Raw genomic sequence first — 25,331 nt, forward strand, 5'->3', positions numbered from 1 at the left:
ATCCTGCAGTAGGTTCACAGTGAAACACTGATCAAGGAAGTGGATGGACGCCGAGTGATGTAACAACGTATTAATGGGTCTCATACGCTACCTATATAGATGAGCGTGATGGCAATGTAAGAACAACATTCGGTTTACTGTAATAGAGAAAGTAGCACCTTCCCCTGCGGTCCACATGTGTGTTTTTACAGTGGATTACTTGATCTGCGACGATTAGGTTTGTAAACACAGGAAATGGCGTAACTGACTGTGCTTTGAGTTTCCATTCAACTTTCAGCTGATCTTAATGTCTCGGGAAAATGTCAAGGAAAAGGTTGCGTATGATTTACAGCTCAGGGGCCCTTGTATGGTGCAGTGCACCTTCTGATTGATTCAGTGGTGCGTGTGTGTGTGTGTGCTCTGTGAATCCCTGAGTTTGCCTGCTCTGACAGCGCCTCAGGCCTACCCCAAGAGAGAAGACCAGGTGTGTGTGTGTGTGTGTGAGGGCCTTGGTCTGACAGACAGCGAGACAGGGCGGCAGGCAGGCTGTTTGACGGGAAGACAACGATTTTAACGGTCCGGCCACGACTGAGCGGCAGAGATTCATGATGGCAACCAGCCAGCCGCTAGGCCAGATGTTACAACACGAGGTAATGGTGCACCTATTCCAGTCCACTCATGGTCCACCTTCTCTAGTATATAAAATGGTTAAAAGTGAATACTTTTTATCAGTAGGAGTCATCAGAAATGGTGTCTTCTTAGTTTGAATTATTTGGCCCTTGCTGTTCCAGTAACAATACCACATTATCTGAGCTTGGCTCAGGTGTGAATTGGCTGTTATCAAAACTGTTAGGTTCCAGTTTGTAGAGTGTGAATGACAGACAGATCTGGTGCTAACCCAGCAGTAAAGGTGTGAGAAGCTATAGGGCAGGGGTCAGCAACAGACGGCCGGTCCAAAACCATCCAGCGAGTGATTTTTTTGGGGCCACCCCAAAGTTTTTAGTAAAACAAAATTGGGGGCCATTTTAGTTTTGGGTAAAAAAAGAAGAAGAATCACCAGGAATTGAGCAAAAAAATGTGTTTTATTTAAGAAAGTATTTCCACGAATCGACACGATCGTGTCTCACTGTATTCAAGGTATGAAATTATTGTTATTTTCAAGTACAAATCTCCTTTTGGATTTAGTTGTGGTCAATTTGCAGTGTACAAATTACTATAATTATGTTGCGCCGGACCATCCGCTCCTACAAAAATGTCCCGCGGCTTAATCTAGTTGCCTACCCCTGATATAGTGAGTCACCCATAGAGTAAGACATAAGACTCAACTTTGCCAATGTCCATGTTAAAATGGGTTGTATCCATCTATAGTCCTCCATCTGTATCTATGGGGTCACCTGACTCACCCATCATCCTGCCCATCAGAGTCTGCTGTGGCATCAGGTTGTCGTCCAGGCCCTCTATGCCTCCGTACAGGGAGTGGGAGATACGGCGCTCCCGGTCGTCCAGCAGGGAGGAGTTCAGGAGGGTCTGCTCCGGTCCCAGGGTGTTCCCAGGGGCCTCCAGCTACATACAGATGGGTGAGAAGACGGGTACAGTCAATACATGACATATTGGAAGAAACAATCCTTATTATAGTGGGAAGGTGTCGTATGAGACGAAATTCTCCCTTTGGTACATTGGGATTAAATCTTAAATCTTTATAGAGTTTGAACTAGCTCAATGCCACAACCCCATTATTGCCCTTTCACGCTCACTGTAGGATAGCAGCAACAATGACAGTTTAATTTATAGATAACAATAATCCCCTCCGTGAGGGACAGGCAGACCGGTAGAGGCAGGCTAGCCTGGTGCTAACATTCGCCGCAGCACCACCACAACCACGGCTAGCGAGATAAATGACCATGGATTTCCAATAGCAGTTAAGACACCGGATGTCAACATTCCCCCCACAGGAGAGCAGCAGCACAGTGACATTTCCCTCCGGTGTCTATCGGACACACTGCTGTTTAATGGACAAACAGGCCATTTGCTGACTATGTCACCTTTAAACACACATGACTGAGGAGGAAGTGGGGTTAAATGTATATGGACCATAGAATTCCATCGTATCAGTAGAAATGGCAGGATCTCTATGGTGTGGATGGATCTCTATTGTTTGCACTTAGAATCTCCTATATCATTGATTTGAAGTATAGGGACCGCTTCCTTGAGCAATTATGCCTAGCCCAAGACTAAGAGGTATTCTCAATGGAGATTCTCCATTGAAATAGCATTTGTTTTGTCCAGAATTTGGGTCTGGGAAAACCAACCCTTTAGTGATGTTGGAAACTTACTTGAGGCCATTTGAATGACATGAGCCCGTTTATCTGCATAAGCAGCTTCTTAGTAGCAATAACCTGTTATTGGTTAGGATGTGTGCATTGTTGCAGAGACAAGGGGAAGGACAGAAAGTGTCCGTCCGTCCAGACATGTTCTTGCATTTCTGTATATGATTATTTCTAAGGAATTAGGGGGCAACAGTTGAGTCTCAGCTCCTGATAAACTAGCCTAGTCTCTGTGGAACTAGGGCAAGAAGCGATGTGGAACTCAACATCGCGGTGGTGGTGAGGACAACAGTTGAAGAGAAGAAGAAAAATACTTTTTGTGAGAATACTTCTCACAAAACACACATCCCTGACCAAGAAGGTTCTGGGCTCAGGCTGGGCCACAACACCACCATTAGAGGAACAATTCTTGCCCAGCAACAGAGAATGACTGTTTATCTTAGACATACAAGGAGATGACTCCGCCTAGTCAGATATTATAAATATGGGCTTGTTTTAGTTGTCAAATCATATCAAATGTATTTATAAAGCCCTTCTTTTTTAAATCAGCAGATGTCACAAAGTGCTAATACAGAAACCCAGCCTAAAACCCCAAAGAGCAAGCAATGCAGATGCACAGTGGCTAGGAAAAACTCCCTAGATGGTAGGAACCTAGGAAGGAACCAGGCTCTGAGTGGTGGCCAGTCCTCTTCTGGTTGTGTCGGGGGGGAGATTATAGCAGTACATGGCCATTAAGAACAGACCGTTGTTCAAGATGTTCAAACATTCATAGATGACCAGCAGGGTCAAATAATAATCACAGTGGTTGTAGAGGGTGCACCAGATCAGCAACTCAGGAGTAAATGTCAGTTGGCTTATCATAGTCGAGCATTCAGAGGTCGAGACAGCAGGTGTGGTAGAGAGGGAGGGAGAGAGATGTACACTACCGTTCAAACATTTGGGGTCATTTAAAATGTCCTTGTTTTTGAAAGAAAAGCTCATTTTTTGTCCATTAAAATAACATAAAATTGATCAGAAATACAGTGAAGACATGGTTAATGTTGTAAATGACTATTGTAGCTGGAAACGGCTGATTTTTTGTTATATCTACATAGGCGTACAGAGGCCCATTATCAGCAACCATCACTCCTGGGTTCCAATGGCATGTTGTGTTAGCTAATCCAAGTTTATCATTTTAAAAGGCTAATTGATCATTAGAAAACTATTTTTGCAATCAGGTTAGCACAGCTGAAAACTGTTGAACTAATTAAAGAAGCCTTAAAACTGGCCTTTTTAAGACTAGCGGAGTATCTGCGGCATCAGCATTTGTGGGTTCGATTACAGGCTCAAAATGGCCAGAAACAAAGCACTTTCTTCTGAAACTCGTCAGTCTATTCTTGTCCTGAGAAATTAAGGCTATTCCATGCAAGAAATTGCCAAGAAACTGAAGATCTCGTACAACACTGTGTACTACTCCCTTCACAGAACAGCTCAAACTGGCTCTAACCAGAACCGAAAGAGGCGTGGGAGGCCCCGGTGCACAACTGAGCAAGAGGACAAGTTCATTAGAGTGTCTAGTTTGAGAAATTGACACCTCACAAGTCAAATGGCAGCTTCATTAAATAGTACCCACAAAACACCAGTCTCAACATCGACAGGTAAGAGGCGACTCTGAGATGCTGGCCTTCTAGAAAGAGTTCCTCTGTCCAGTGTCTGTGTGTTCTTTTGCCCATCTTAATCTTTACTTTTTATTGGCCAGTCTGAGATAAGGCATTGTCTTTGCAACTCTGCCTAGAAGGCCAGCATCCCGGAGTCGCCTCTTCACTGTTGACGTTGAGACTGGTGTACCTATGATACCTTTGTAGATATTCCATAAAATAAATCTGCCGTTTCCAGCTACAATAGTAATTTACAACATTATCAATGTCTACACTGCATTTCTGATCAATTTGATGTCATTCGAATGGACCCCCCACCCCAAAAATGGCCTTTCTTTCAAAAACAAGGACATTTCTTAGTGACCCCAAACTTTGGAACGGTAGTGTGTGCTCTGTCCAACTGGATCCGCACCAGAACTTAGAACCTATCATTAGTATAAGAATCGCCAACAACAGATGTGCGTCACAACATGAGGAAATGTAATCAGTGAATAATCAACCCACAGCCCCTTCATGTCATTTCCCAGGTGTTTGAGAGACGTGATAACACAGAGCGAGACCGGAGTGATACAGAAAGGTTCCGTTCTATTCGTGCAGAAACAGCTGAACAATCACCAAGCAGACTACTGCCAGTAAAACCAGGGTAAGTGAGAATGACTCAGGCTGGAGACCTGGAGAAGGATTTCAAGAGAGCGGCCATTTGGCTTCAGACTGTTGGAAGTCAGCCTCTACTTTAAATGGGGGTAGTTCATGAAACTGGCTGCAACAGAGAGCCTATCTAGCCTGCCTTAATAACAGCCAAGGAGATTTGCCATACTGAGGTCAGTCAACAAATCACCACTCTACCCACTGCATATTCAGTCCTATAATTAAACTGGTGCAGGGCTGAACTCCATTGGGTCTGAATTGTGATGAGGGAAGAATCTGTCAGAATAGCCCTGTGGGGTGGGGTTTAATATTGAGGAAGTATTAGTTTAGATTCAGAATAAGGTTTGCCAATGATTACTATCCTAAAAGAAGTAATCTCAGGAGGAGATGTCGAGGAAAGCGAGGGACGGTGTGAGGTGATGAGTAAAAGGACCACCACCTGTCCATGAAGCTGTGCCACCTGAACGGCTGTGCCACCTGAACGGCTGTGCCACCTAAACGGCTGTGCCACCTGAACGGCTGTGCCCTTGGTAGACTTCTACTGTGGTTTATATATACAGCACCTTCAGAAAGTATTTTCCACATTCTGTTGTGTTACAGCCTGAATTTTAAATAGATTCAATTGAGATATGTCACTATATCCCATCATGTCAAAGTGGAATGTTGTTTTTAGAAAAGTTGACAAATTAATACAAAATGTCTCGGGTCAATAGGCAGTCAAGCCTAAATACATTCACTCTGTGTGCAATAATAGTGTTCAACATGATTTTTGAATGACTACCACAGCTCTGTACCCCACACAGACAATTATCAGTAAGGTCTCTCAGTCAAACAGTGAATTTCAAACACAGATTCAACCACAAAGACCAAGGAGGTTTTCCAATGCATCACAAAGAAGGGCACCTACTGGTAGATTGGTAAAAATAAAACAAGCAGACATTGCATATCCCTTTGAGCATGCTGAAGTTATTAAATAGACGGCGGATGGTTTATCAATGCACCCAGTCACTACAAAGATGCAGGTGGTCTTCCTGACTCAGTTGCCAGAGATTTAAGGAAACCGCTCAGGGATTTCACCAGAAGGCAAATAGTGACTTTAAAAATGGCTGTGTGAGAAAACTGAGGATGGATCAACAACATTGTACTTACTCCACAATACTAACTTAAATGGCAAAGTGGAAAGAAGGAAGCCTGTACAGAATAAATATATTCCAAAACATGCATCCTGTTTGTAAGTCACCAAAGTAAAACTGCAAAAAATGTGGCAAAGAAATTAACTTCATATCCTGAATACAAAGCGTTATGTTTGGTGCAAATCCAACACTCACTGCACACAATGCTTCATATTTTCAAGCATGGTGGTGGCTGCATCATGTTATGAATATACTTGTCAACGGCAAGGACTGGGGAGTTTTTTTTCTATAAAAATAAACTGACTAGAGCTAAGCACAGACAAAAACCTAGAAGATAACCTGGTTTAGTCTGCTTTCCAACAGACACTGGAAGACAAATTCACCTTTCAGTAGGACAATAACCTATTTTTTATTTTACCTTTATTTAACCAGGTAGGCAAGTAGAGAACAAGTTCTCATTTATCACTGCGACCTGGCCAATATTAAGCAAAGTCGTTTGACACATACAACAACAAGGAGTTACACATGTAATAAACAAACAAACAGTCAATAACACAGTAGAAAAAGTCTATATACAGTGTGTGCAAATTAAGTAAGATAAGGGAGGTAAGGCAATAAATAGGCCATAGTGGTGAAGTAATTAAAACATACCAATTAAACACTGGAGTGATAGATGTGCAGAAGATGAATGTGCAAGAAGAGATACTGGGGTGCAAAAGAGGAAGATAAATAAATAAATACAGTATGGGGATGAGGTAGTTAGATGGGCTATGTACAGGTGCAGTGATCTGTAAGCTGCTCTGACAGCTGGTGGTAAAAGCTAGAGGGATATACGAGTCTCTAGCTTCAGTGATTTTTAGTATATGGGGCTTTGGTGACAAAACGGATGGCACTGTGATAGACTGCATCCAGTTTGCTGAGTAGAGTGTTGGAGGATATTTTGTAAATGACATCGCCGAAGTCAAGGATCGGTAGGATGGTCAGTTTTACGAGGGTATGTTTGGCAGCATGAGTGAAGGATGTTTTGTTGCGAAATAGGAAGCCAATTCTAGATTTAATTTTGGAATGGAGATGCTTAATGTGAGTATGGAAGGAGAGTTTAAAGTCTAGCCAGACACATAGGTAACCTAAAACACCAGGCCAAATATACACTGGAGTTGCTTACCAAGAAGACAGTGAATGTTACTGAGTGACCTAGTTACAGTTTGACTTAAAATCAGCTTAAAATGCTATGGCAAGACTAGAAAATGTCTGTCTAGAAATGATCAACAACCAACTTTGACAAGAACTTGAATACATTATAATAATGTGAAAATGCTGTACACTGCAGACGTACAGGACCGAGTTTGGGGAAACCCTAGACAAGTTGACTGCTGTGGCTAGCCAAAAAGGACGTGTTTTGAAAGTTGGATCTTCTTGTTCTTTGAGGCTTTAAAAAAGTGTTCTCACACGATGATTTTGAACCTTCAAAGCAACTGGGGAACGTCCATGGCAGGTGATGCTGTCACCGTCGCCTGCTACTTAACTTCTGAGTGACAGGAACCACGAGCACCAAGTGTCAAACTCTTTCCAAGGAGTTCTGCGGGTTTTCGCTCCTCCCTTGCACTGCATTGATGAATTAATTAGTCAATAATGAGTGAGGCACTCCTCTCACCTGGTTGTCTAGGTCTTCATTGAAAGGAAAAAAACTAAAACCAGCAGACACTAGGCCCTCCGTGGAATGAGTTTGACACCCCTAACCAACACCAATCAGCCTACACCACTGCGCACACACCTGTTGTTACTATGACAACTAACATAGCCATGCCAGCAAATGACTGCTGTCTGAACACACACTAATCCGATTTGATCACTTGTAACTTGCTGTTTGGACAGTCATTATGGGTATTGTGTGTAGTTGGGTGAGAAAACAATCTATTTAATCCCATTTGAATATAGGCTGTAACAACAGAATGTGGAATAAGTCAAGGGGTACCGAAACATTCTGAAGACACTGTACATCACATACTCTGAGGACCGCGTGGGAAATGGATCAATGAAGTATAATTCCTCTTCTACATAGACACCTAGAACCATACTGCTCTAGTCCAAGCCATCCTTTCAGCTGTATCTGTGACGCAGATATCGACCAGTCTCCCCTGTGTGTCTGTACATCACTCAAGGCCAGTGCTCTCTGCTCTCACCCCAGGCTTCTCCACAGCACAGCATGCCCCGACTGCAACACAGAGCTCAGCCCTTAGCCCCTGCTCTGCTTTCAATTACCAGCTGCGCCATGGGCATCTCAGGTCTGACATGTGCCGTAGCAAGAGGCAGAGGCAGGGATGGAGGCCTACAGTACAGTTCACACTACAAACAACACACTGCTGGAAAGTGGGCAGTGCAGTACACTAGATAGAGAAGTGATCAAGCCAGAGTCTTGAGTATGTACCAATATCATGACACATTAGACCCCGGGGCATGGAGGCTAAGACGAGAGCATGCCTGCGCCCCAAATGGCACACTATTCCCTACATGGTGCACTACTTTGGACCAGAGCCCCTGTTCAAAAGTAGTGCACTAAATAGGGAATAGGGTGCCATTTGGGACGCAGATCATGTTGTGTGAACTGCTGTGACCCACCTGACTAACTGTTCTTTAAATCACATCCATAGCAGAGCTCTCCAGTCCAGAACGTGTCCCTGGCTTTGGAATTTAACACGGGGACTGTGGGAGGGTGTATGTTAATGAAAACTGAACAACTGTTTCAAGTGTTTTTGGAAAAACTTCAAATTTCAAGGCATCTTTGTGACGGGTTGTCAGTGGTCACAGAGTGACGGGTTGTCAGTGGTCACAGAGCGACGGGTTGTCAGTGGTCACAGAGCGACGGGTTGTCAGTGGTCACAGAGCGACGGGTTGTCAGTGGTCACAGAGCGACGGGTTGTCAGTGGTCACAGAGCGACGGGTTGTCAGTAGTCACAGAGCGACGGGTTGTCAGTGGTCACAGAGCGACGGGTTGTCAGTGGTCACAGAGTGACGGGTTGTCAGTGGTCACAGAGTGACGGGTTGTCAGTGGTGACAGAGTGACGGGTTGTCAGCCATTACTATGAGCCCGTCCTCAGACTGGTGTTAGTCCAATAATCTCCACGGCTGTCCCAAAGGGAGGGTTAGGCTTACCTCACTGCGTTTGGTGACCCTCCTGGCCACTATCAGCTGAATCGTCCCGCGTTTGTTGCCCTCCACCGACATGGACTTCCTTAGCGTCTCCATGGCCTCCTGGTTGGTCTTGCCTATCAATGACTCGCCGTTCACCGCTATCAGCTGGTCGTTGACCCGCAGCCGTCTATCCTGTTAACACAGCATGTGACACGCAGAATCAGAACACCCACGATCAGGCTGTTCAACGCAATAGCACTGGTGCTGTTAACCTGGTCCCAGATCTGCTTGCGTCATCTTGCCAACTCCTTGTCACACCGAACAACGAGTGACACCCAGGCTACTTAATTCCCTAGAGAGTAGGCTAGAGTGCAAAAAAGACGGGCACCAAGGTTACTGCACTGTCAGTGGAATAACGAATAGCAGACAAAGCAATGAAGTTCACTGTCAAATCAGAACAGATAGACAGAAGATGCCAATAGGCAGATTAGTATATAAACTCCAGAAAATACATCATTACTTATATGACCATGAACATCGGAATCCTTATGAGAGGGGCAAGACTCACCTTGCAGGCAGCTCCTCCATTGATTATGGACTTGACGAAGATGCCTAGGTCAGCATGGTTCTCCTTGGAGCGGTTGCCCTTGACGCTGACCCCTAACCCGGCCGACCCCGAGTCACTCAGAGGGATCTCAAAGGTCAGGAACTCCCTGGTACCGTCAGGGGTCAAAACCAGGTCATCCTCCTCAACCTTCTAGAACGGAGAGTGAGCGAGGGAGGGAGAAAGGACGGTGTCACTGATCATTTCTGCTACTGATAGGCATAGTGTACTACTTTTAACCAGGGCCTGGTCAAAATTTGTGCACTATACTATATACAGTACCAGTCAAAAGTTTGGACATACCTACGCATTCAAGGGTTTTTCTTTATTTTTTTTACTATTTTCTACATTGTAGAACAATAATGAAGACATCAAAACTATGATAAAACACATATAACATCATGTAGTAACCAAAAAGTGTTAAATAAATCAAAATATATTTAATATTCTTCAAAGTAGCCACCCTTTACTTTGTCACAACACAACTGATTGGCTCAAATGCATTAAGGAAAGAAATTCCACAAATTAAGTTAACAAGGCACACCTGTTAATTGAAATGCTTTCCAGGTGACTACCTCATGAAGCGGGCTGAGAGAATGCACAGAGTGTGCAAAGCTGTCACAGAGGCAAAAGGGGACTTTGATACTTTGAAGAATCAAAAATATATTTGGATTTGTTTAACACTTTTTGGGTCACTATATGATTCCATGTGTGTTATTTCATAGTTTTGATGTCTTTGCAATTATTCTACAAAGAAAATAGTAAAAAGAAAATAAAAACCCATGAATGAGTAGGTTTGTCCAAATTGGGACGCAGCTATGCCGATTCCGACGCTCTTCAGAATCAGGAGCCATGGGATGACCAACTCACATCTATGAGTTTAGTTACAGATGAGGCAAAGGTTGGATACACTGTCTGTCATAGAGATCCTTCAAGTCAGTGTTCTGAATGTATTATGGACTTCTGTAGCAAAGCAGAACCAACATTTACATTGTGACTAAACACATTGTCAGAAGAATGGAGTATCTGATCACAATAAGTATGCCTAGTCACTTTACCCCTACCTATATGTACTGTACATATCTACCTCAAATACCTCGTACCCCTGCACGGCGACTGGGGTACCCTGTGTACAGTGGGGCAAAAAAGTATTTAGTCAGCCACCAATTGTGCAAGTTCTCCCACTTAAAAAGATGAGAGGCCTGTAATTTTCATAGGTACATACACTTCAACTATGACAGACAAAATGAGAAAAAAAATCCAGAAAATCACATTGTAAGATTTTTTATGAATTTAATTGCAAATTATGGTGGAAAATAAGTATTTGGTCAATAAACTTTTGTTATCTCAATACTTGTTATATACCATTTGTTGGCAATGACAGAGGTCAAACGTTTTCTGTAAGTCTTCACAAGGTTTTCACACACTGTTGCTAGTATTTTGGCCCATTCCTCCATGCAGATCTACTCTAGAGCAGTGATGTTTTGGGGCTGTTGCTGGGCAACACGGACTTTCAACTCCCTACCAAGATTTTCTATGGGGTTGAGATCTGGAGACTGGCTAGGCCACTCCAGGACCTTGAAATGCTTCTTACCACTCTTTCGTTGCCCGGGTGGTGTGTTTGGGATCATTGTCATGCTGAAAACACAGCCACGTTTCATCTTCAATGCCCTTGCTGATGGAAGGAAGTTTTCACTCTAAATCTCATGATACATGGCCCCATTCATTCTTTCCTTTACACGGATCAGTCGTCCTGGTCCCTTTGCAGAAAAACAGCCCCAAAGCATGATGTTTCCACCCCCATGCTTCACAGTAGTTATGGTGTTCTTTGGATGCAACTCAGCATTCTTTGTCCTCCAAAGACGAGTTGAGTTTTTACCAAAAAGTTATATTTTGGTTTCATCTGACCATATGACATTCTCCCAATCTTCTTCTGGATCATCCAAATGCTCTCTAGCAAACTTCAGACGGGCCTGGACATGTACTGGCTTAAGCAGGGGGACACGTCTGGTACTGCAGGATTTGAGTCCCTAGCGGCGTAGTGTGTTACTGATGGTAGGCTTAGTTACTTTGGTCCCAGCTCTCTGCAGGCCATTCACTAGGTCCCCCTGTGTGGTTCTGGGATTTTTGCTCACCGTTCTTGTGATCATTTTGACCCCACGGGGTGAGATCTTGCGTGGAGCCCCAGATTGAGGGAGATTATCAGTGGTCTTCCATTTCCTAATAATTGCTCCCACAGTTGATTTCTTCAAACCAAGCTGCTTACCTATTGCAGATTCAGTCTTCCCAGCCTGGTGCAGGTCTACAATTTTGTTTCTGGTGTCCTTTGACAGCTCTTTGGTCTTGGCCATAGTGGAGTTTGGAGTGTGACTGTTTGAGGTTGTGGACAGGTGTCTTTTATACTGAGAACAAGTTCAAACAGGTGCCATTAATCCAGGTAACGAGTGGAGGACAGAAGTGCCTCTTAAAGAAGAAGTTACATGTCTGTGAGAGCCAGAAATCTTGCTTGTTTGTAGGTGACCAAATACTTATTTTCCACCATAATTTGCAAATAAATTCATTAAAAATCCTACAATGTGATTTTCTGGATTTTTTTTCCTCATTTTGTCTGTCATAGTTGAAGTGTACCTATGATGAAAATTACAGGCCTCTCATCTTTTTAAGTGGGAGAACTTGCACAATTGGTGGCTGACTAAATATTTTTTTTGCCCCACTGTATATAGCCTAGTTATCGTTACTCATTTTATATTTATTCCTCGTGTTATTATTTTTTAATGCATTTTTGGGAAGTAAGCATTCGACAAATCAATTTTGATTTGATGATCACCTCGCAGGCCCCCAAAACACACTAGAATGTATACAATTAAGAGCATTATCCACACACAGAAGCAGACACATACAGTATATCAGAAAATGCAACAGGTGCCTGAGCCTCATTGAATAACAAAAAAGCTATTCTCTCTGCCTTGTCAATTGACAGCTGTCCTCTGAATAAATCTGCACACTAAACTACTAGCAATTATGTGCATGTGTAATGAATGCAGTCATAATCAAGCTCAGTGTCATACATTCATTAGCTCCCATTGTTTGCAGAGAGAGATTGAATTACTTTGTGGAGAGACCGAAGGAGAGAGAGCGAGCGGCGGAATAGAGAGAAAGAGAGAGAACAGAGAAAGAGGAGAAAAAAAGACAGAGGAAGAGAGAGACAGTGCGGGCGATAGAGGGAGAGGAGAGAGGATGAATCCATGTGGAACACAATTGCAGAACTGCCTTCTCTTCCCCTCCTCTCCTGAGCAACCCAGGCTGCAGGGTGCTTTGTATTCCACAGAGTGAATAAAATGGCACCTCCACTCCCGTCCCCAATCTCAACCCCTACAGCCCTGGCTCCCTACACACCCCTGGCCTACCTCACGCCCCCCGATCTCAACCCCTACAGCCCTGGCTCCCTACACACCCCTGGCCTACCTCACGCCCCCCGATCTCAACCCCTACAGCCCTGGCTCCCTACACACCCCTGGCCTCCCTCACGCCCCACGATCTCAACCCCTACAGCCCTGGCCTACCTCACGCCCCCCGATCGCTCCCAACAGCATCACCTGAAGCGATTAGAGGCGTGCTCTCAACTTTCCCAAACAAACCTGTCGATTTGATTGAATCAAAAAGTCACTTGAAACGAATTAAAAGCGCAAAGAGGAGAGGAGAGATGAGGAGGCAGTGGAGGATGTAATTGCTGGAGGGAGCCCATGTGGAGAGCGCTGAACGCTTCTGAGGCTCTCCTCTCTCTCTCTTTCACTATCTACCTTAGACCGCATGCTGATAGACCATGAATATCAAACACCTGGGGGATAGACAGAGGAGTCCAGACAGACTGATGTGGAGGTGTGTGCGGTGCACAAAGAGAGACTCGCACGCACGCACGCACACACACCATCACACTCCTCATGGAGGAGGCAGCGAGTCATTAAACACAGTGGAACTGTGAGCAAAGAAAAGGACGTCACCTTTCAGCCCTTTATAATCACCGTCATACGAGGTCATGTGTTTTTAATTTTATTTTTATTTTTTATAAATAACTCCCATCTCTGAGGCATAGTCGCAAAGAGCAACAGCCCCTGCCTCATCCGCCTAAACATCCACACATCTCACGCAGTACACACGAGATCAGAATGGCTTCAGATTAGAATGAGACTCCAGATCCATCCGTGTCCTCTTCCTCCTCTATACTGTGACTGTGTGATGGCAATTACCCAGCTAGCAGCTGCTCCCAGCCACAGCGTGCTGTATACACAGAAACAGGTGGCAGCTTGAAACATCACTTTAATTAAGGCAAGAGCTTGTTCTCCACTAGAGTCACTGGGCCTTCTGATTGACTCATACATTCACACACTAGAGACATGAATGCAGTCGCATCTGCACGGGGGCACAAATAACACTGTGTGTGCGCGCGTTGTGTGTGTGCGCGTGTGGCAGAGAGCGGGGGCAGAAAGAGCCACAACAATTATTCATCGGAGTCGAGCGAGTCGAAAATGTGTCTGTGTGACCATAGATCAATGTGGCTTGGCTTTACATTACATTACAGGGTAACTGGCACTGATGCCTTCTCAATATCAACTTGCAGTAATTTTCTGTAACTCAGTATAACTAATAGCACCACCAGAACAAGAAGTTCACAATGATATCAGCTATTACGGATATTATTAGCAGTGGATTTACACTAATGTGTATTCCAAATGGCACCCTATATAATGCACTACTTATACATTTCCTAATGTCCAACATACTGCTTGCTTAACCCGGAAGCCGCGGCAACGGCGTACAACTGGCGACCGAAGTCAGCGTGCATGTGCCCGGCCCGCCACAAGCAGTCGCTAGAGCGCGATGGTACAAGGACATCCCAGACGGTCTAACCCCCCCCCCCTAACCCGGACGACGCCGGGCCAACTGTGCGCCGCCTCATGGGTCTCCCGGTCGCGGCCTGGGATCGAACCCGGGTCTGTCCTGACGCCTCTAGCACCACAATGCCTTAGACCGTTGCAACACTCGGGAGGCCATAATGCACTACTTCTGACCAAAGCCATATGGGCCATGTTTCGAAGTGCACTATATAGGGAACAGGGTGCCACGTAGCCTATATGTATTAGATCAGTGCTGCCCTGCGACGGCAGGTGTAAAGGCAGTTACTTCCTAAATCAGCACAGAGTGACAGAGCGTATAGACCACAAGGCATACCCACCCACGGCCACATTTACTGTTACTTAGGCAGTCCCAATGAACAGCCCAACTGACTCTCATTCAGTCTGCTGCACACCAGTCCAAAGTGTTACCTTTGCTTCACGGCTCCTGGTTGACTCAGTCCCACAGAGCAGAGGGATGATGTCATGCGGAGGCACTGCGTGCATCCCAAATGGCACCCTTTGCCCTGTATGGTGCACTACAGGGTTACACTATATAGGGACACGGGTGCCATTTGGGACGCACCCACTGCTGTGGGTGGTTACCTCAGTCAGCCAGTGGGGCTCCGTGGCCTCCCTTACCGAGCGATGCTGGAGAGGGGAACAGTCAGACCTGTGGTTACATTCCACACACACACACACACACACCAGAGACCACCGCAGGCCCGTCATTCCATGGTACCAATGCCACACAAGCAACAAACCCCAGAAATGTCAGCAGGAGTGGCAATTAACCCTGTTCATGGGTGCATCTCAAAGGCACTTTATTGGCTATATAGTGTATTACTTTTGACCAGGGCCCATAGTGTCAACAATAGCATGTACCTCTGGGTAACGGAAGCCCCCCCCCACAAAGAGATAATCAATTATTAACAGCGATTATACGTTTATTAATTATTAACGTTGCCAAAGTGCTGAGCTAATTCATGTGGGGGGTCAAGGTGATGTTGCCTATTGTCTCTGTGTGTTCGACCTGTTTTAGTGAGAGCGGGGATCGGAGAGTGGCTGCAGGCTACTATGGCTTCAAGTGAGGCCTCAGATTAATTGGTCCAGTACAGAGAGAGCGTGCCATTTGGCGTGTGGAGCTCTTAACTTTGTTCCCCTGTCCCCCAGTCTCCCTCCATCTCACCCTGCCTTCCTCCCACCATCCAGCTACTGGAAGAGGGCCATTCAGATGAGATGGGGGGGGGGGGGGCTAATGCGCTAAAACGGTCTCCTGCCGGGAAACACAGACTGGTTCCCAAATGGCACCCTATTCCCTATATAGTGCACTACTTTTGACCAGGGCCCATGTTCTGTACTAGTATCAGAGCCTCAGTGCTGCTGTCTGCCTGGCACCACAACAGAACAGTGAAGTTCATGTGTTGTTGAGAGTTGTGTGGAACAAAGCCTCTAACAAGAGATAACATCTGCTGGGTATAATTGTGGAGCCCATTATGGAGGGACTATGCCGGGAAGGAGAGAACAAAGGGATTCATTGGCGAGGATTGTAAAATCATACACGAGAGAGAGAGAGAGAGAGAGAGACAGAGAGACAGAGAGACAGAGAGACAGAGAGACAGAGAGACAGAGAGACAGACTTGAGATCTAAGGTGTACAACGTGTAGGCCAACTTTATGAAGGAATTCATTGGCGAGGTTTGTAGAATCACACAGGAGTGAGCGATTACTCAGGGATCTAAGGTGCCCGACTCTGGATTGTGTCTCATCTGAGCACAATGATAACGACTCCGGAGCTGTTCCACATGAGGCCGTTCTAACAGCAGCCATGACACACCTCCTGGTCTGGTGTGAATGGTTTACTGGAAAGGGAAGGACCACCCTGAAGTAAACCCATCGTGGAACGCTCACTCTGGGCTGCTACCTCGCTCGCCAACCGAGGAGCGTGAATTGAGGAGCAAACTGAACACGTCACAGAAGCACCAAATGAGCTGGTCAATGAAGCTGGAGAATGGCTGGCTGACATAGTTCATCATGAATCACCTTGATAGTATAACAACCCAGTATATCAAACCCTCTGTCTCGTTAAATAAAAAAAATACAAATTGGTGAAAACAACAAGGACCCCATTCTATGTTTAAATACAGTCCTATGACACAGTGGGTCAGTCAATGATGAGCTTTCCTCTCATCAGTTGAGAGCAACGTTAAAAGGCCATGTAAATGGTCTCCTCATGTCCCCAAACAAGGTCAAATAGCACAATGAGCATTCGACCCCATTCAGAGAAAGTCATCTATGAGTGTGGCCAGGTTGTTAATGGCACTGCATCAATGGGCGTGTCCCTGAGCAGATTATTCAAGTAGTGAAAACACACCCTTCTCTACGGTACTCCACTGAACTCCTACATCAGCGCATCACGGGACATGCAGAATTGTGCACTAAAGTACATTTCGTTTGACTGCACACCATCATACATTAATCACGTTTGACAACGGTCGACGCTCGACATTTACACACCTGAAAATATCTACCACGTTACTAACAGGCACAGCAGAGGACAATCTGAACCTGCACTAGACGCGACGTGCATAGTCTTAGGAGTTTTGCATGCTGTATTAGCGAAGAACAGGCTCAAAGTATTGGCTGGAAGAGAACGAATGGTTTCTTGACATTTGCTTCCAACCACTATCATGAGCCATCCTCCTCTCACCAGCCTCCACTGACTCAGTGTAAGGGACAGGTAACAGGTAAAAACGGGGTTTGGGTGACTCTTACCAAATCTCTGGGGCTTTGCATCTGAGGCTCTGCATTCTAGAGGAAACAGGGTGTCAGAAGATACAACAGTAGTCAATGACACATGTTTGCAGCAATACTGTAAATCAAATCTAACTGAGGGAGGAGCACATCGGGCTAATTCAAATCTGGACCCTTGAAGCCAGTTCCACTGCTGATGTTCATGTTCCTCCTCTAATTAAGGACTAATTTAGACCTGGGACACCAGGTGGGTCCAATTAATTGTTCAGGTTGAACAGAAAACCAGCAGTTCTCTGGACCTCCAGGCTCACATTTGATTACCCCTGGAGTAAACTGACAGAAATCCAAACTACCATCCATTGACTATTTTATTTCACCTTTATTTAACCAGGTAGGGTAGTTGAGAACAAGTTCTCATTTACAACAGCTACCTGGCCAAGATAAAGCACAGCAGCGACACAAACAGCAGCACAGAGTTACATGGAATAAACAAGCGTACAGTCAATAACACAATAGAAAAAAAGAGAGTCTATATACAGTGTGTGCAAATGGCGTGAGGAGGTAAGGCAATAAATAGGCCATAGTAGCAAAGTAATTACAATTTAGCAGATTAACACTGGAGTGATATATGAGCAGATGATGATGTGTAAGTAGTGATACTGGTGTGCAAAAGAGCAGAAAAGTAAAAACAATATGGGGATGAGGTAGGTAGATTGGGTGGGCTATTTACAGATGGACTATGTACAGCTGCAGCGATCGTTTAGCTGCTCAGACAGCTGATGTTTAAAGTTAGTGAGGGAAATGTAAGTCTCCACCTAATGTAGACTGTGCAGTAGAAGTGGGCTACCCAGTGTTCACACACTCCAACAGAGTGCATTTCTTTACCAAACTACATGCTCACATGTACCACTATAGCCCATCTATGGATATTACCAGCATATCAGTAATCATTGCCTGGGGGCGGGGAATAACTCAGAGTAGCTGCTCCAGCTCTCTTCCCCACTACTAGAGTCAGAAGAACCAGGCCTGTGTTTTCCCCCTGGGGGTAGAAGCGGTTCTCTCCGCTTTGTAATATTTATACCCTCCCCCCGTCATGTGTGTCAGACGAGATAGCAGACAGATACTTCTAGCTTGCATCCCAAATGGCACCCTATTCCCTACATAGTGCACTACTTTCGACCGGGGCCCCATAGGGAAAAGGGTGTTCCATTTGGGACACATCCTCCTGAGTGAAAGAAAGGCTCTGGACTAATCAAAAGATGAGTATTGATCCCGATGAGGCCTGGATGAACGCCCCTGGGCTCAACATCTAACTCAGCCCGGCCAGAATGATTGGCCCAGAGTGACAGCCAGCCAATAGGGTGTGTGCGTCTTCAGTTGTAATAACTGTCACTGTTGGAGGGGGTTGGTTGAACCTGCTGTTGGTTGCTGGTGGCTGTGATCCACTAATGGTGAGAGGAGAAAACTCTGGCCCATTATTATCACAACAGGGGGGGGGCGGGGATTTGAGTGCTACTCTGTTCTATAACTCAGCCTGGCGCAACATCCCGGGTGTTAAAGAAGCATACTGGCGGTTTGGTTGGGAGATTGTATAGTAGCCAGTGACTTGGGTAGTAAATACTGATCAACCTCGGCGGGACTGTCTGCGCACCAAATGGCACCCTACTCCCTTTATAGTGCACCACTTTTGACCAGGGCCTCTAGTCAAAAGTAGTGCACTTTGTAGGTAATAGGGTGCCATTTGGAACACAACCACTATAATTTAGACCTCAGCACTAACCCCAGCATTAACTCAACATATTCCTTTCATCAGACACACTAACGGAACCCCAGATGTGTTGTTTCATTAAAAAAACATGTGTATTGACAAAACCTTTCAATTAAAACAAATTAAAACACACGGCGCGTCTATATAAACACATTACATGGCATGAGCCATTATGATCTCAAACTGAGTAGTCACCCTCTAGTCACTCTGTTTCAAATGGCACCCTATTCCCCATTTAGTGCACTCCTTTTGAACAGGACCTATTGTGTGGGTTCTGAATCTGATTGATATTCCACCCAACAACAAGTGTATTTCTCAGTCTGTCCCTAACCTGCCCGCTTTCTCACCCATCCATCAATCAATCTATCCAATTTGTTCTGAGGGAGCGGAGCACTACAGGCTCCCACCGAGAATACTTGGATCAGGGTCTACGTCCCAAATGGCGCCCCACCCTCTACATAGTGCACTACATTTGACCAGGATCCATAGGGCTCTGATCAAAAGTAGTGCACTATGTAGGAATAGGAAGCCATTTGGGACATAGACACTGATAATAGAGAGTAGCGCCTTGCCAGAGTAGCACAATCAATCTGCATGCTGCATTGGCATGTTGTGTGAGGAGGAGAATGGAAGGAAAACACAATACTTACTGGGGAACTTGGGAGATTAACCGTGACAAGGTATAAGACGCACACAACCACAGGGCCCCACGACATGCATATTGATGTACACACACACTTTCCTGAGAGTAGGGGACATTATGACAAACGGGGACTCTAAGCATCCTAGAGAGGAGGGAATGTAGAGTTTGCAGTGTTAGGGGAGCAGAGAGACCTACCAGGAAGGTCTCCTCCTGTCGTAGCACCACCAGCCCCACAGCTCCTCCCATAGGCGTGGCCCTCAGCAGAGCGACCACTTCCTCCTGGGTCCGACCAACCAAGTCCACTCCATTCACCTGGAACACATACGGCAATTAGTAACATACAGATTCACATTCCGATTTTGACCCCTAAATCCCACACTGAGGAACCCGCTGCCATTCACTTGAACTGATCCCACCAAGACACTATTATGAGCCTAAACAACATGTCCCTCCCTACGTGCCAGAAGTCACACCGTATTAGAGGCTAACACAACATAAACCATTGGGAACAGAGATCTAGAAACAGGGTGACTAGACAATGAGAGTGTTTTACTGAAGCATCCCCTGGGTCTCGGGTCTCACCTCCAGCAGCCTGTCTCCAGCCTTGAGGCGTCCGTCCTGGATGGCAGCTCCTCGGGGCAGGATGTTCTTCACGTAGATGGGCGCCGAGCCGCCGATGGGGACGTCGCGCGAAGTGATGCTGAAACCCAGACCCTCTGGACCTAAGGGATGAAACAGGAGGATGTGAAACGCGCGAGAACGCCCGTCACATTTTGACTCCCCTCATATCACAGGTACAGTCAGGTCTACACAGCAGCAAGACATTCTGGCAGTGTTTGAAATGTGTCTTGCCTACTACTTACCAAAACGACATACTGTGTATTACACATACTACATACTATTTAGAACGTACTGTCTAGTATAAATGTATGCAGTAAGCAACAAATATCAACATACTAGGCTCACCCATACCAAGAACGTGTAATCTAATTTGCAATTGCGTTGCTTCCCGCCATCTGTTCATTTCGTGTCCCCTTCTCATAATTATCAGCTGTTGTCAAACACGTGGGTCGGAAAAGACAATTCTCTTCCTCAATAGCATGCAGCGATTTCTAGATGTAAAGCCAAAATGGCTATGACATCCTGGCATTTAAAGCATACTAAATGTTTGGAAATTTCACTTACTATAAAACATGTTCAATTCGCATACCCAAAAAGCCTATTTACAACGCAAGTATGGGTATTCAGACATAGCCATGAGGCAATCCAAAGTGAAAATGCAACATGGGAAGGATTCTGGACAGCTAGTATGAAAGGTTGAGACAAAACGGGTTGAACTGCGGAATCCTCCCGGCCTGAATCAGAGTCCAGAGGTTGAGGATGGTATCTCTTTCTCCTCTCCCGCCGGCACCACAGTCCGATCATTAGGAGAATGTCTGCCAAGCCTAACCCCTCTGTCTCTGTCTGAGCTGTGTATGGTAATGTAAGCAAGGCAAACACAGAGAGGATTCCAGAACACTCTGAGGATTCCAGAACACTGAGGATTCTGTTTCAGAGCAATCTAAATCCCCTCCATGTCAATAAGCCAATCAACTTCCCACCATAGGACGGGCACGTATTATAGTTACCGGTAAATGGCATTAGCATTAATGTGTTTCATTTGGTACACAGGATCTTTCAAGACAAGTTATATCAGTCTTGTAATATTCCAGATTGATTGTGTTCGAGTTTGGGTTTTGTGAAAAGGCCAGTGAGTTTGTTATGTTGACATCTTAAAAAAGCCCTCTTTTTACTTCCCCAAAGTCAGATTAACTCGTGGATACCATTTTCATGTCTGTGTGTGCAGTTTGAAAGAAGTTGCTAACTAGCGTTAGCACAATTGCTAACTAGCATTAGCACAATGACTGGAAGTCTATGGTAAAAGCTGGCTGTTACCATAGACTTCCAGTCATTGCGATCAAAGCTAGTAAGCAACTTCCTTCAAACTACACACACAGACATTAAAATGGTATCAGACTCTGGGGAAGTAGTCCCTTTAAGATGTCGACAAACCAACTAAATCTATCCACCAAATAAGGTTCAGTCTGCTGCACTCAAAACACAACAAACAAGCCAAAGGCTGTAGATGTTATTAACAGTGCTATGTTTATGTAGGCCTCCTTTCAAAAGAAAGTGAATAAAAACCTAATAGTATGATACACACCTGGATGTGGTCTGTGGGGACTGTATAAATGGCACCCTATTCCTTACATAGTGCACTACTTTTAACCAGAGCCCTATGGTCCGTGGTCAAAAATAGTGCACTATAGCGAATAGGGTGCTGTTTGGGACACATACATCATACCTGGCCAAGGCAGTGAAGAGATCCCTACGCAGTGCTAGTGTGCCATACGGAGCGGCCCGTTGATTTTCAACATGCCTTTTGACATAGTGTACACTACACAGACGATTGGCTGCCTAGCAACAAGCCCTCCGTCTCCCCCAGTTGCCCGTGCCGGCACACACAACTGGTCTCCTATGGCCTGCCTACCTGCCTGACTGCGTGTCTCCTATTGCAGAGGCCTGTGCTGTGCCAACTCTGTCCAGCTGTCAGTCACTACATGAATTTGGAATGAATGGATCAATCTGGATCTGCAACACATTTTCTCTCTACCGTTTCAGGCAAAAGTGGGAGGCCTTTTGGCCATCTTTATTGACATTTAAGGCAACATTGACTGATTCTGATGTGTGTGTCTGTTCATTAAAAGAGCAATGAGAAGCGTACTGTACCAGTCAAACGTTTGGACACCTACTCATTCCAGGGTTTCTCTTTATTTTCATCTATATTGTAGAATAATAGTGAAGACATAAAAACTATGAAATAACACGTATGGAATCATGTAGCAATAAAGCTCCCGAGTGGCGCAGCGATCTAAGGCACGGCCTCTCAGGGCTAGAGGCGTCACTACAGACCCTGGTTTGATTCCAGGCTGTATCACAACCGGCCGTGATTGGGAATCCCGTAGGGCGCCGTACAATTGGCCCAGCGTCGTCCGGGTTAGGGTTTGGTCGGGGTAGGCCGTCATTGTAAATAAGAATTTGTTCTTAACTGACTTGCCTAGTTAAATGAAACATATAGAAAAGTAAGCAAAAAAAGTGTTAAACATATCAAAATATATTTTATATTTGAGATTCTTCAAAGTAGCCACCCCTTGCCTTGATGAAGCAGTTTGAGAGAATGCAAAGCTGTCATGAGGTTGTCACTTGGAATAAATTTCAATTAACAGGTGTGCCAAGAAAACCGAGCAAAGGACATTAGACCGTTGGAAATCTGTCCCTTTGTCTGAGGAGTCCAAATTTGAGATTTTTGTTTCCGAACACCGTGTCTTTGTGAGACGCAGAGTAGGTGAACGGATGATCTCCGCATGTGTGGTTCCCACCGTGAAGCATGGAGGAGGTGGTGTGATGGTGCTTTGCTGGTGACACTGTTTTATTTAGAATTCAAGGCACGCTTAACCAGAATGGCTACCACAGCATTCTGCAGTGATACACCATCCCATCTGGTTTGCGCTTAGTGGGACTATCATTTGTTTTTCAACAGGACAATGACCCAACATACCTCCAGGCTGTGTAAGGGCTATTTGACCAAGAAGGAGAGTGATGGAGTGCTGCATCAGATGACCTGGCCTCCACAAGCACCCGAACTCAACCCAATTGCGATGGTTTGGGAAGAGTTGGACCGAAGAGTGAAGGAAAAGCAGCCAACAAGTGCTCAGCATATATGTGGGAACTCCTTCAAGACTGTTGGAAAAGCATTCCAGGTGAAGCTGGTTGAGAAAATGCCAAGAGTGTGCAAAGCTGTCATCAAGGCAAAGGGTGGCACTTTGAAGAATCTCAAATATTAAATAGATTTTCATTTGTTTAAAACTTTTTTGCTTACTACATGATTCCATGTGTGGTATTTCATAGTTTTGATGTCTTCACTATTATTAAAAAGTAAAAATAAAGAAAAACCTTTGAATGAGTAGGTGTCCAAACCTATGACTGGTACTGTGTGTTAATTTTGAAGTGACTGTAATAATATGAATATATATTTTGAACCAAACAATTTGACAATGTCTTCTTTGAAGTCCTAAATAGAAGAAGAATTTATTCATACAACTTCATCACACAAACCTAAACACTAGTTATTTTTCTTCTGAGGCTGAGAAGCTAAATTCTTAGAATGAGGGAAGGAAAGAAGGCAATTTTCTCAGACCCACCATGGCTGGAGAGGATTACAGCGATGCTTTCTCTGTCGGGCTAATCACAAACCACCTCTGTGAAGAATGGATTCCAACCATTCAATATGTAGGACCAGGAGCTTTTCCTGACCACATGAACTGACCTGGGAAAAAAAACCTCTGGGCCTTGGGATGGCCATAGTCAGGAAAAGCTCACGGCCCTCCTGAGGTTAAACAGATGCTGAGCTTTAGGTGTGTGTGTGTGTGTGCGTGTGTGGGTTGGATGCTGACCTTTCTTGAGCTGGATGTTGAGTCTCCTGCCAACCTTTTTGGTGAAGCCCGCCGTGGGGGTTGAGTTTAGCACCCTGTGAGGGGAGGGGGCGTGGCCGGATGGGGGCTTGCCAATGGAGCCCCCATGGGGGTGGGGTAGAGGGGTGTAGGCGTCTCCCTGCTCCGGGTGAGGGTGGGGATGGGGACCACGGGACTGTGAATTAAGATAAGACAGTATTTTATTGTCTGTCTTCACAGGAATGTGCCTTTCATTCTAAAAGCAACGACAGCGAGTATAGAAAAATAGTGAGAAACCTGTGGGGTGTGGTCCAGGCCTAAGGTGGTGCTGCCTCTCTCGCTAGCTAGGGAGTCGGGGCTGAAGCGTCCAGAGGAGTAGGCCACGTTGGGGTTCCTCTCGCTGTGTGACAGCTGCTCGTACTGGGCCTTCATCAGGTTGGGAACCACGTGGAACATGATGACCGGGGAACGCATGGCCTGGCGGAACATGTTCTGGGCTCTGAGGGAAGGCAGAACCAAAACAATAGTCAACCAGCGTGGCAAAATCGCAGGTAATTTCCCCAACATTCCTTTGGTGTTCTGGAAATCCTGTTGGACGATTCTGGGAATCGAGTGAAATAAAAGCAGGAAATTCTGAATCCTCCAAAACCAGGAGGTTTAGGGGAAGTTACTGGAATTTTGCGACCCTACAGTCAAAACAGGGCTGGTGGATCACGCAGACACACTATACACTAGTGGTGGTCCACCTGCACTGTGTATCAGTGACTAAAGCCTGTTGAAAGAAACCATGTACAGCTTTAGAATAGGTTTGCCAGGTTTTATCATGTAATCCCACAATTGGCTACAGATGAAAGTAATGGGGCTTTTCATAGAATGATTGGAGAGAAATCCTTTTAAACCCCTTCAACATGAGGTAAAGTAGGTGTGAACTGAAAACATCTATTGAGTGTAATGTTGCCGTAGCAGTAGTCTTGTTAGCCACACCTGTTACAGTACAGTAAAGGTGACTTTGCTAGTCATCTCTGCTGCGCTCCCAATGGCACCATAGGCCAGGGGCTATAGGCTCTGGGCAAAAGCAGTGTACTATATACAGTGAGGGAAAAAGTATTTGATCCTCTGCTGATTTTGTACGTTTGCCCACTGACAAAGAAATTATCCATCTAACATTTTAATGGTAGGTTTATTTGAACAGTGAGAGACAGAATAGCAACAAAAAAAAATCCAGAAAAGCGCATGTCAAAAATGTTATAAATTGATTTGCATTTTAATGAGGGAAATGAGTATTTGACCCCTCTGCAAAACATGACTTAGTACTTGGTGGCAAACCC

The 25,331-nt window shown here is 45.2% G+C and overlaps 1 protein-coding gene across 8 annotated transcripts in view; it reads right to left on the reverse strand.

Annotated features, from left to right (window-relative positions):
- Positions 1-25,331, reverse strand: part of LOC110530242 (partitioning defective 3 homolog) — a 254,199-nt gene that overhangs the window by 91,787 nt on the left and 137,081 nt on the right. For 4 of the 8 annotated variants that reach the window (XM_090182149.1, XM_021613147.3, XM_021613144.3 and 1 more), the window contains 8 exons: positions 24,301-24,502; positions 24,007-24,199; positions 20,096-20,235; positions 19,709-19,825; positions 17,124-17,159; positions 9,422-9,610; positions 8,875-9,045; positions 1,383-1,542 (listed from right to left, as the gene is read on the reverse strand). In XM_090182149.1, coding sequence (XP_090038275.1) covers positions 1,383-1,542; positions 8,875-9,045; positions 9,422-9,610; positions 17,124-17,159; positions 19,709-19,825; positions 20,096-20,235; positions 24,007-24,199; positions 24,301-24,502 — 1,208 coding nt within the window. The remainder of the gene's footprint in view (positions 1-1,382; positions 1,543-8,874; positions 9,046-9,421; positions 9,611-17,123; positions 17,160-19,708; positions 19,826-20,095; positions 20,236-24,006; positions 24,200-24,300; positions 24,503-25,331) is intronic. The other 4 variants (XM_090182150.1, XM_090182148.1, XM_090182147.1 and 1 more) reach the window with 1 other exon arrangement.

Source organism: Oncorhynchus mykiss, chromosome 8, assembly GCF_057628025.1.
Source record: "Oncorhynchus mykiss isolate SJ-2025 chromosome 8, ASM5762802v1, whole genome shotgun sequence".
Classification (NCBI taxonomy): Eukaryota; Metazoa; Chordata; class Actinopteri; order Salmoniformes; family Salmonidae; genus Oncorhynchus; species Oncorhynchus mykiss.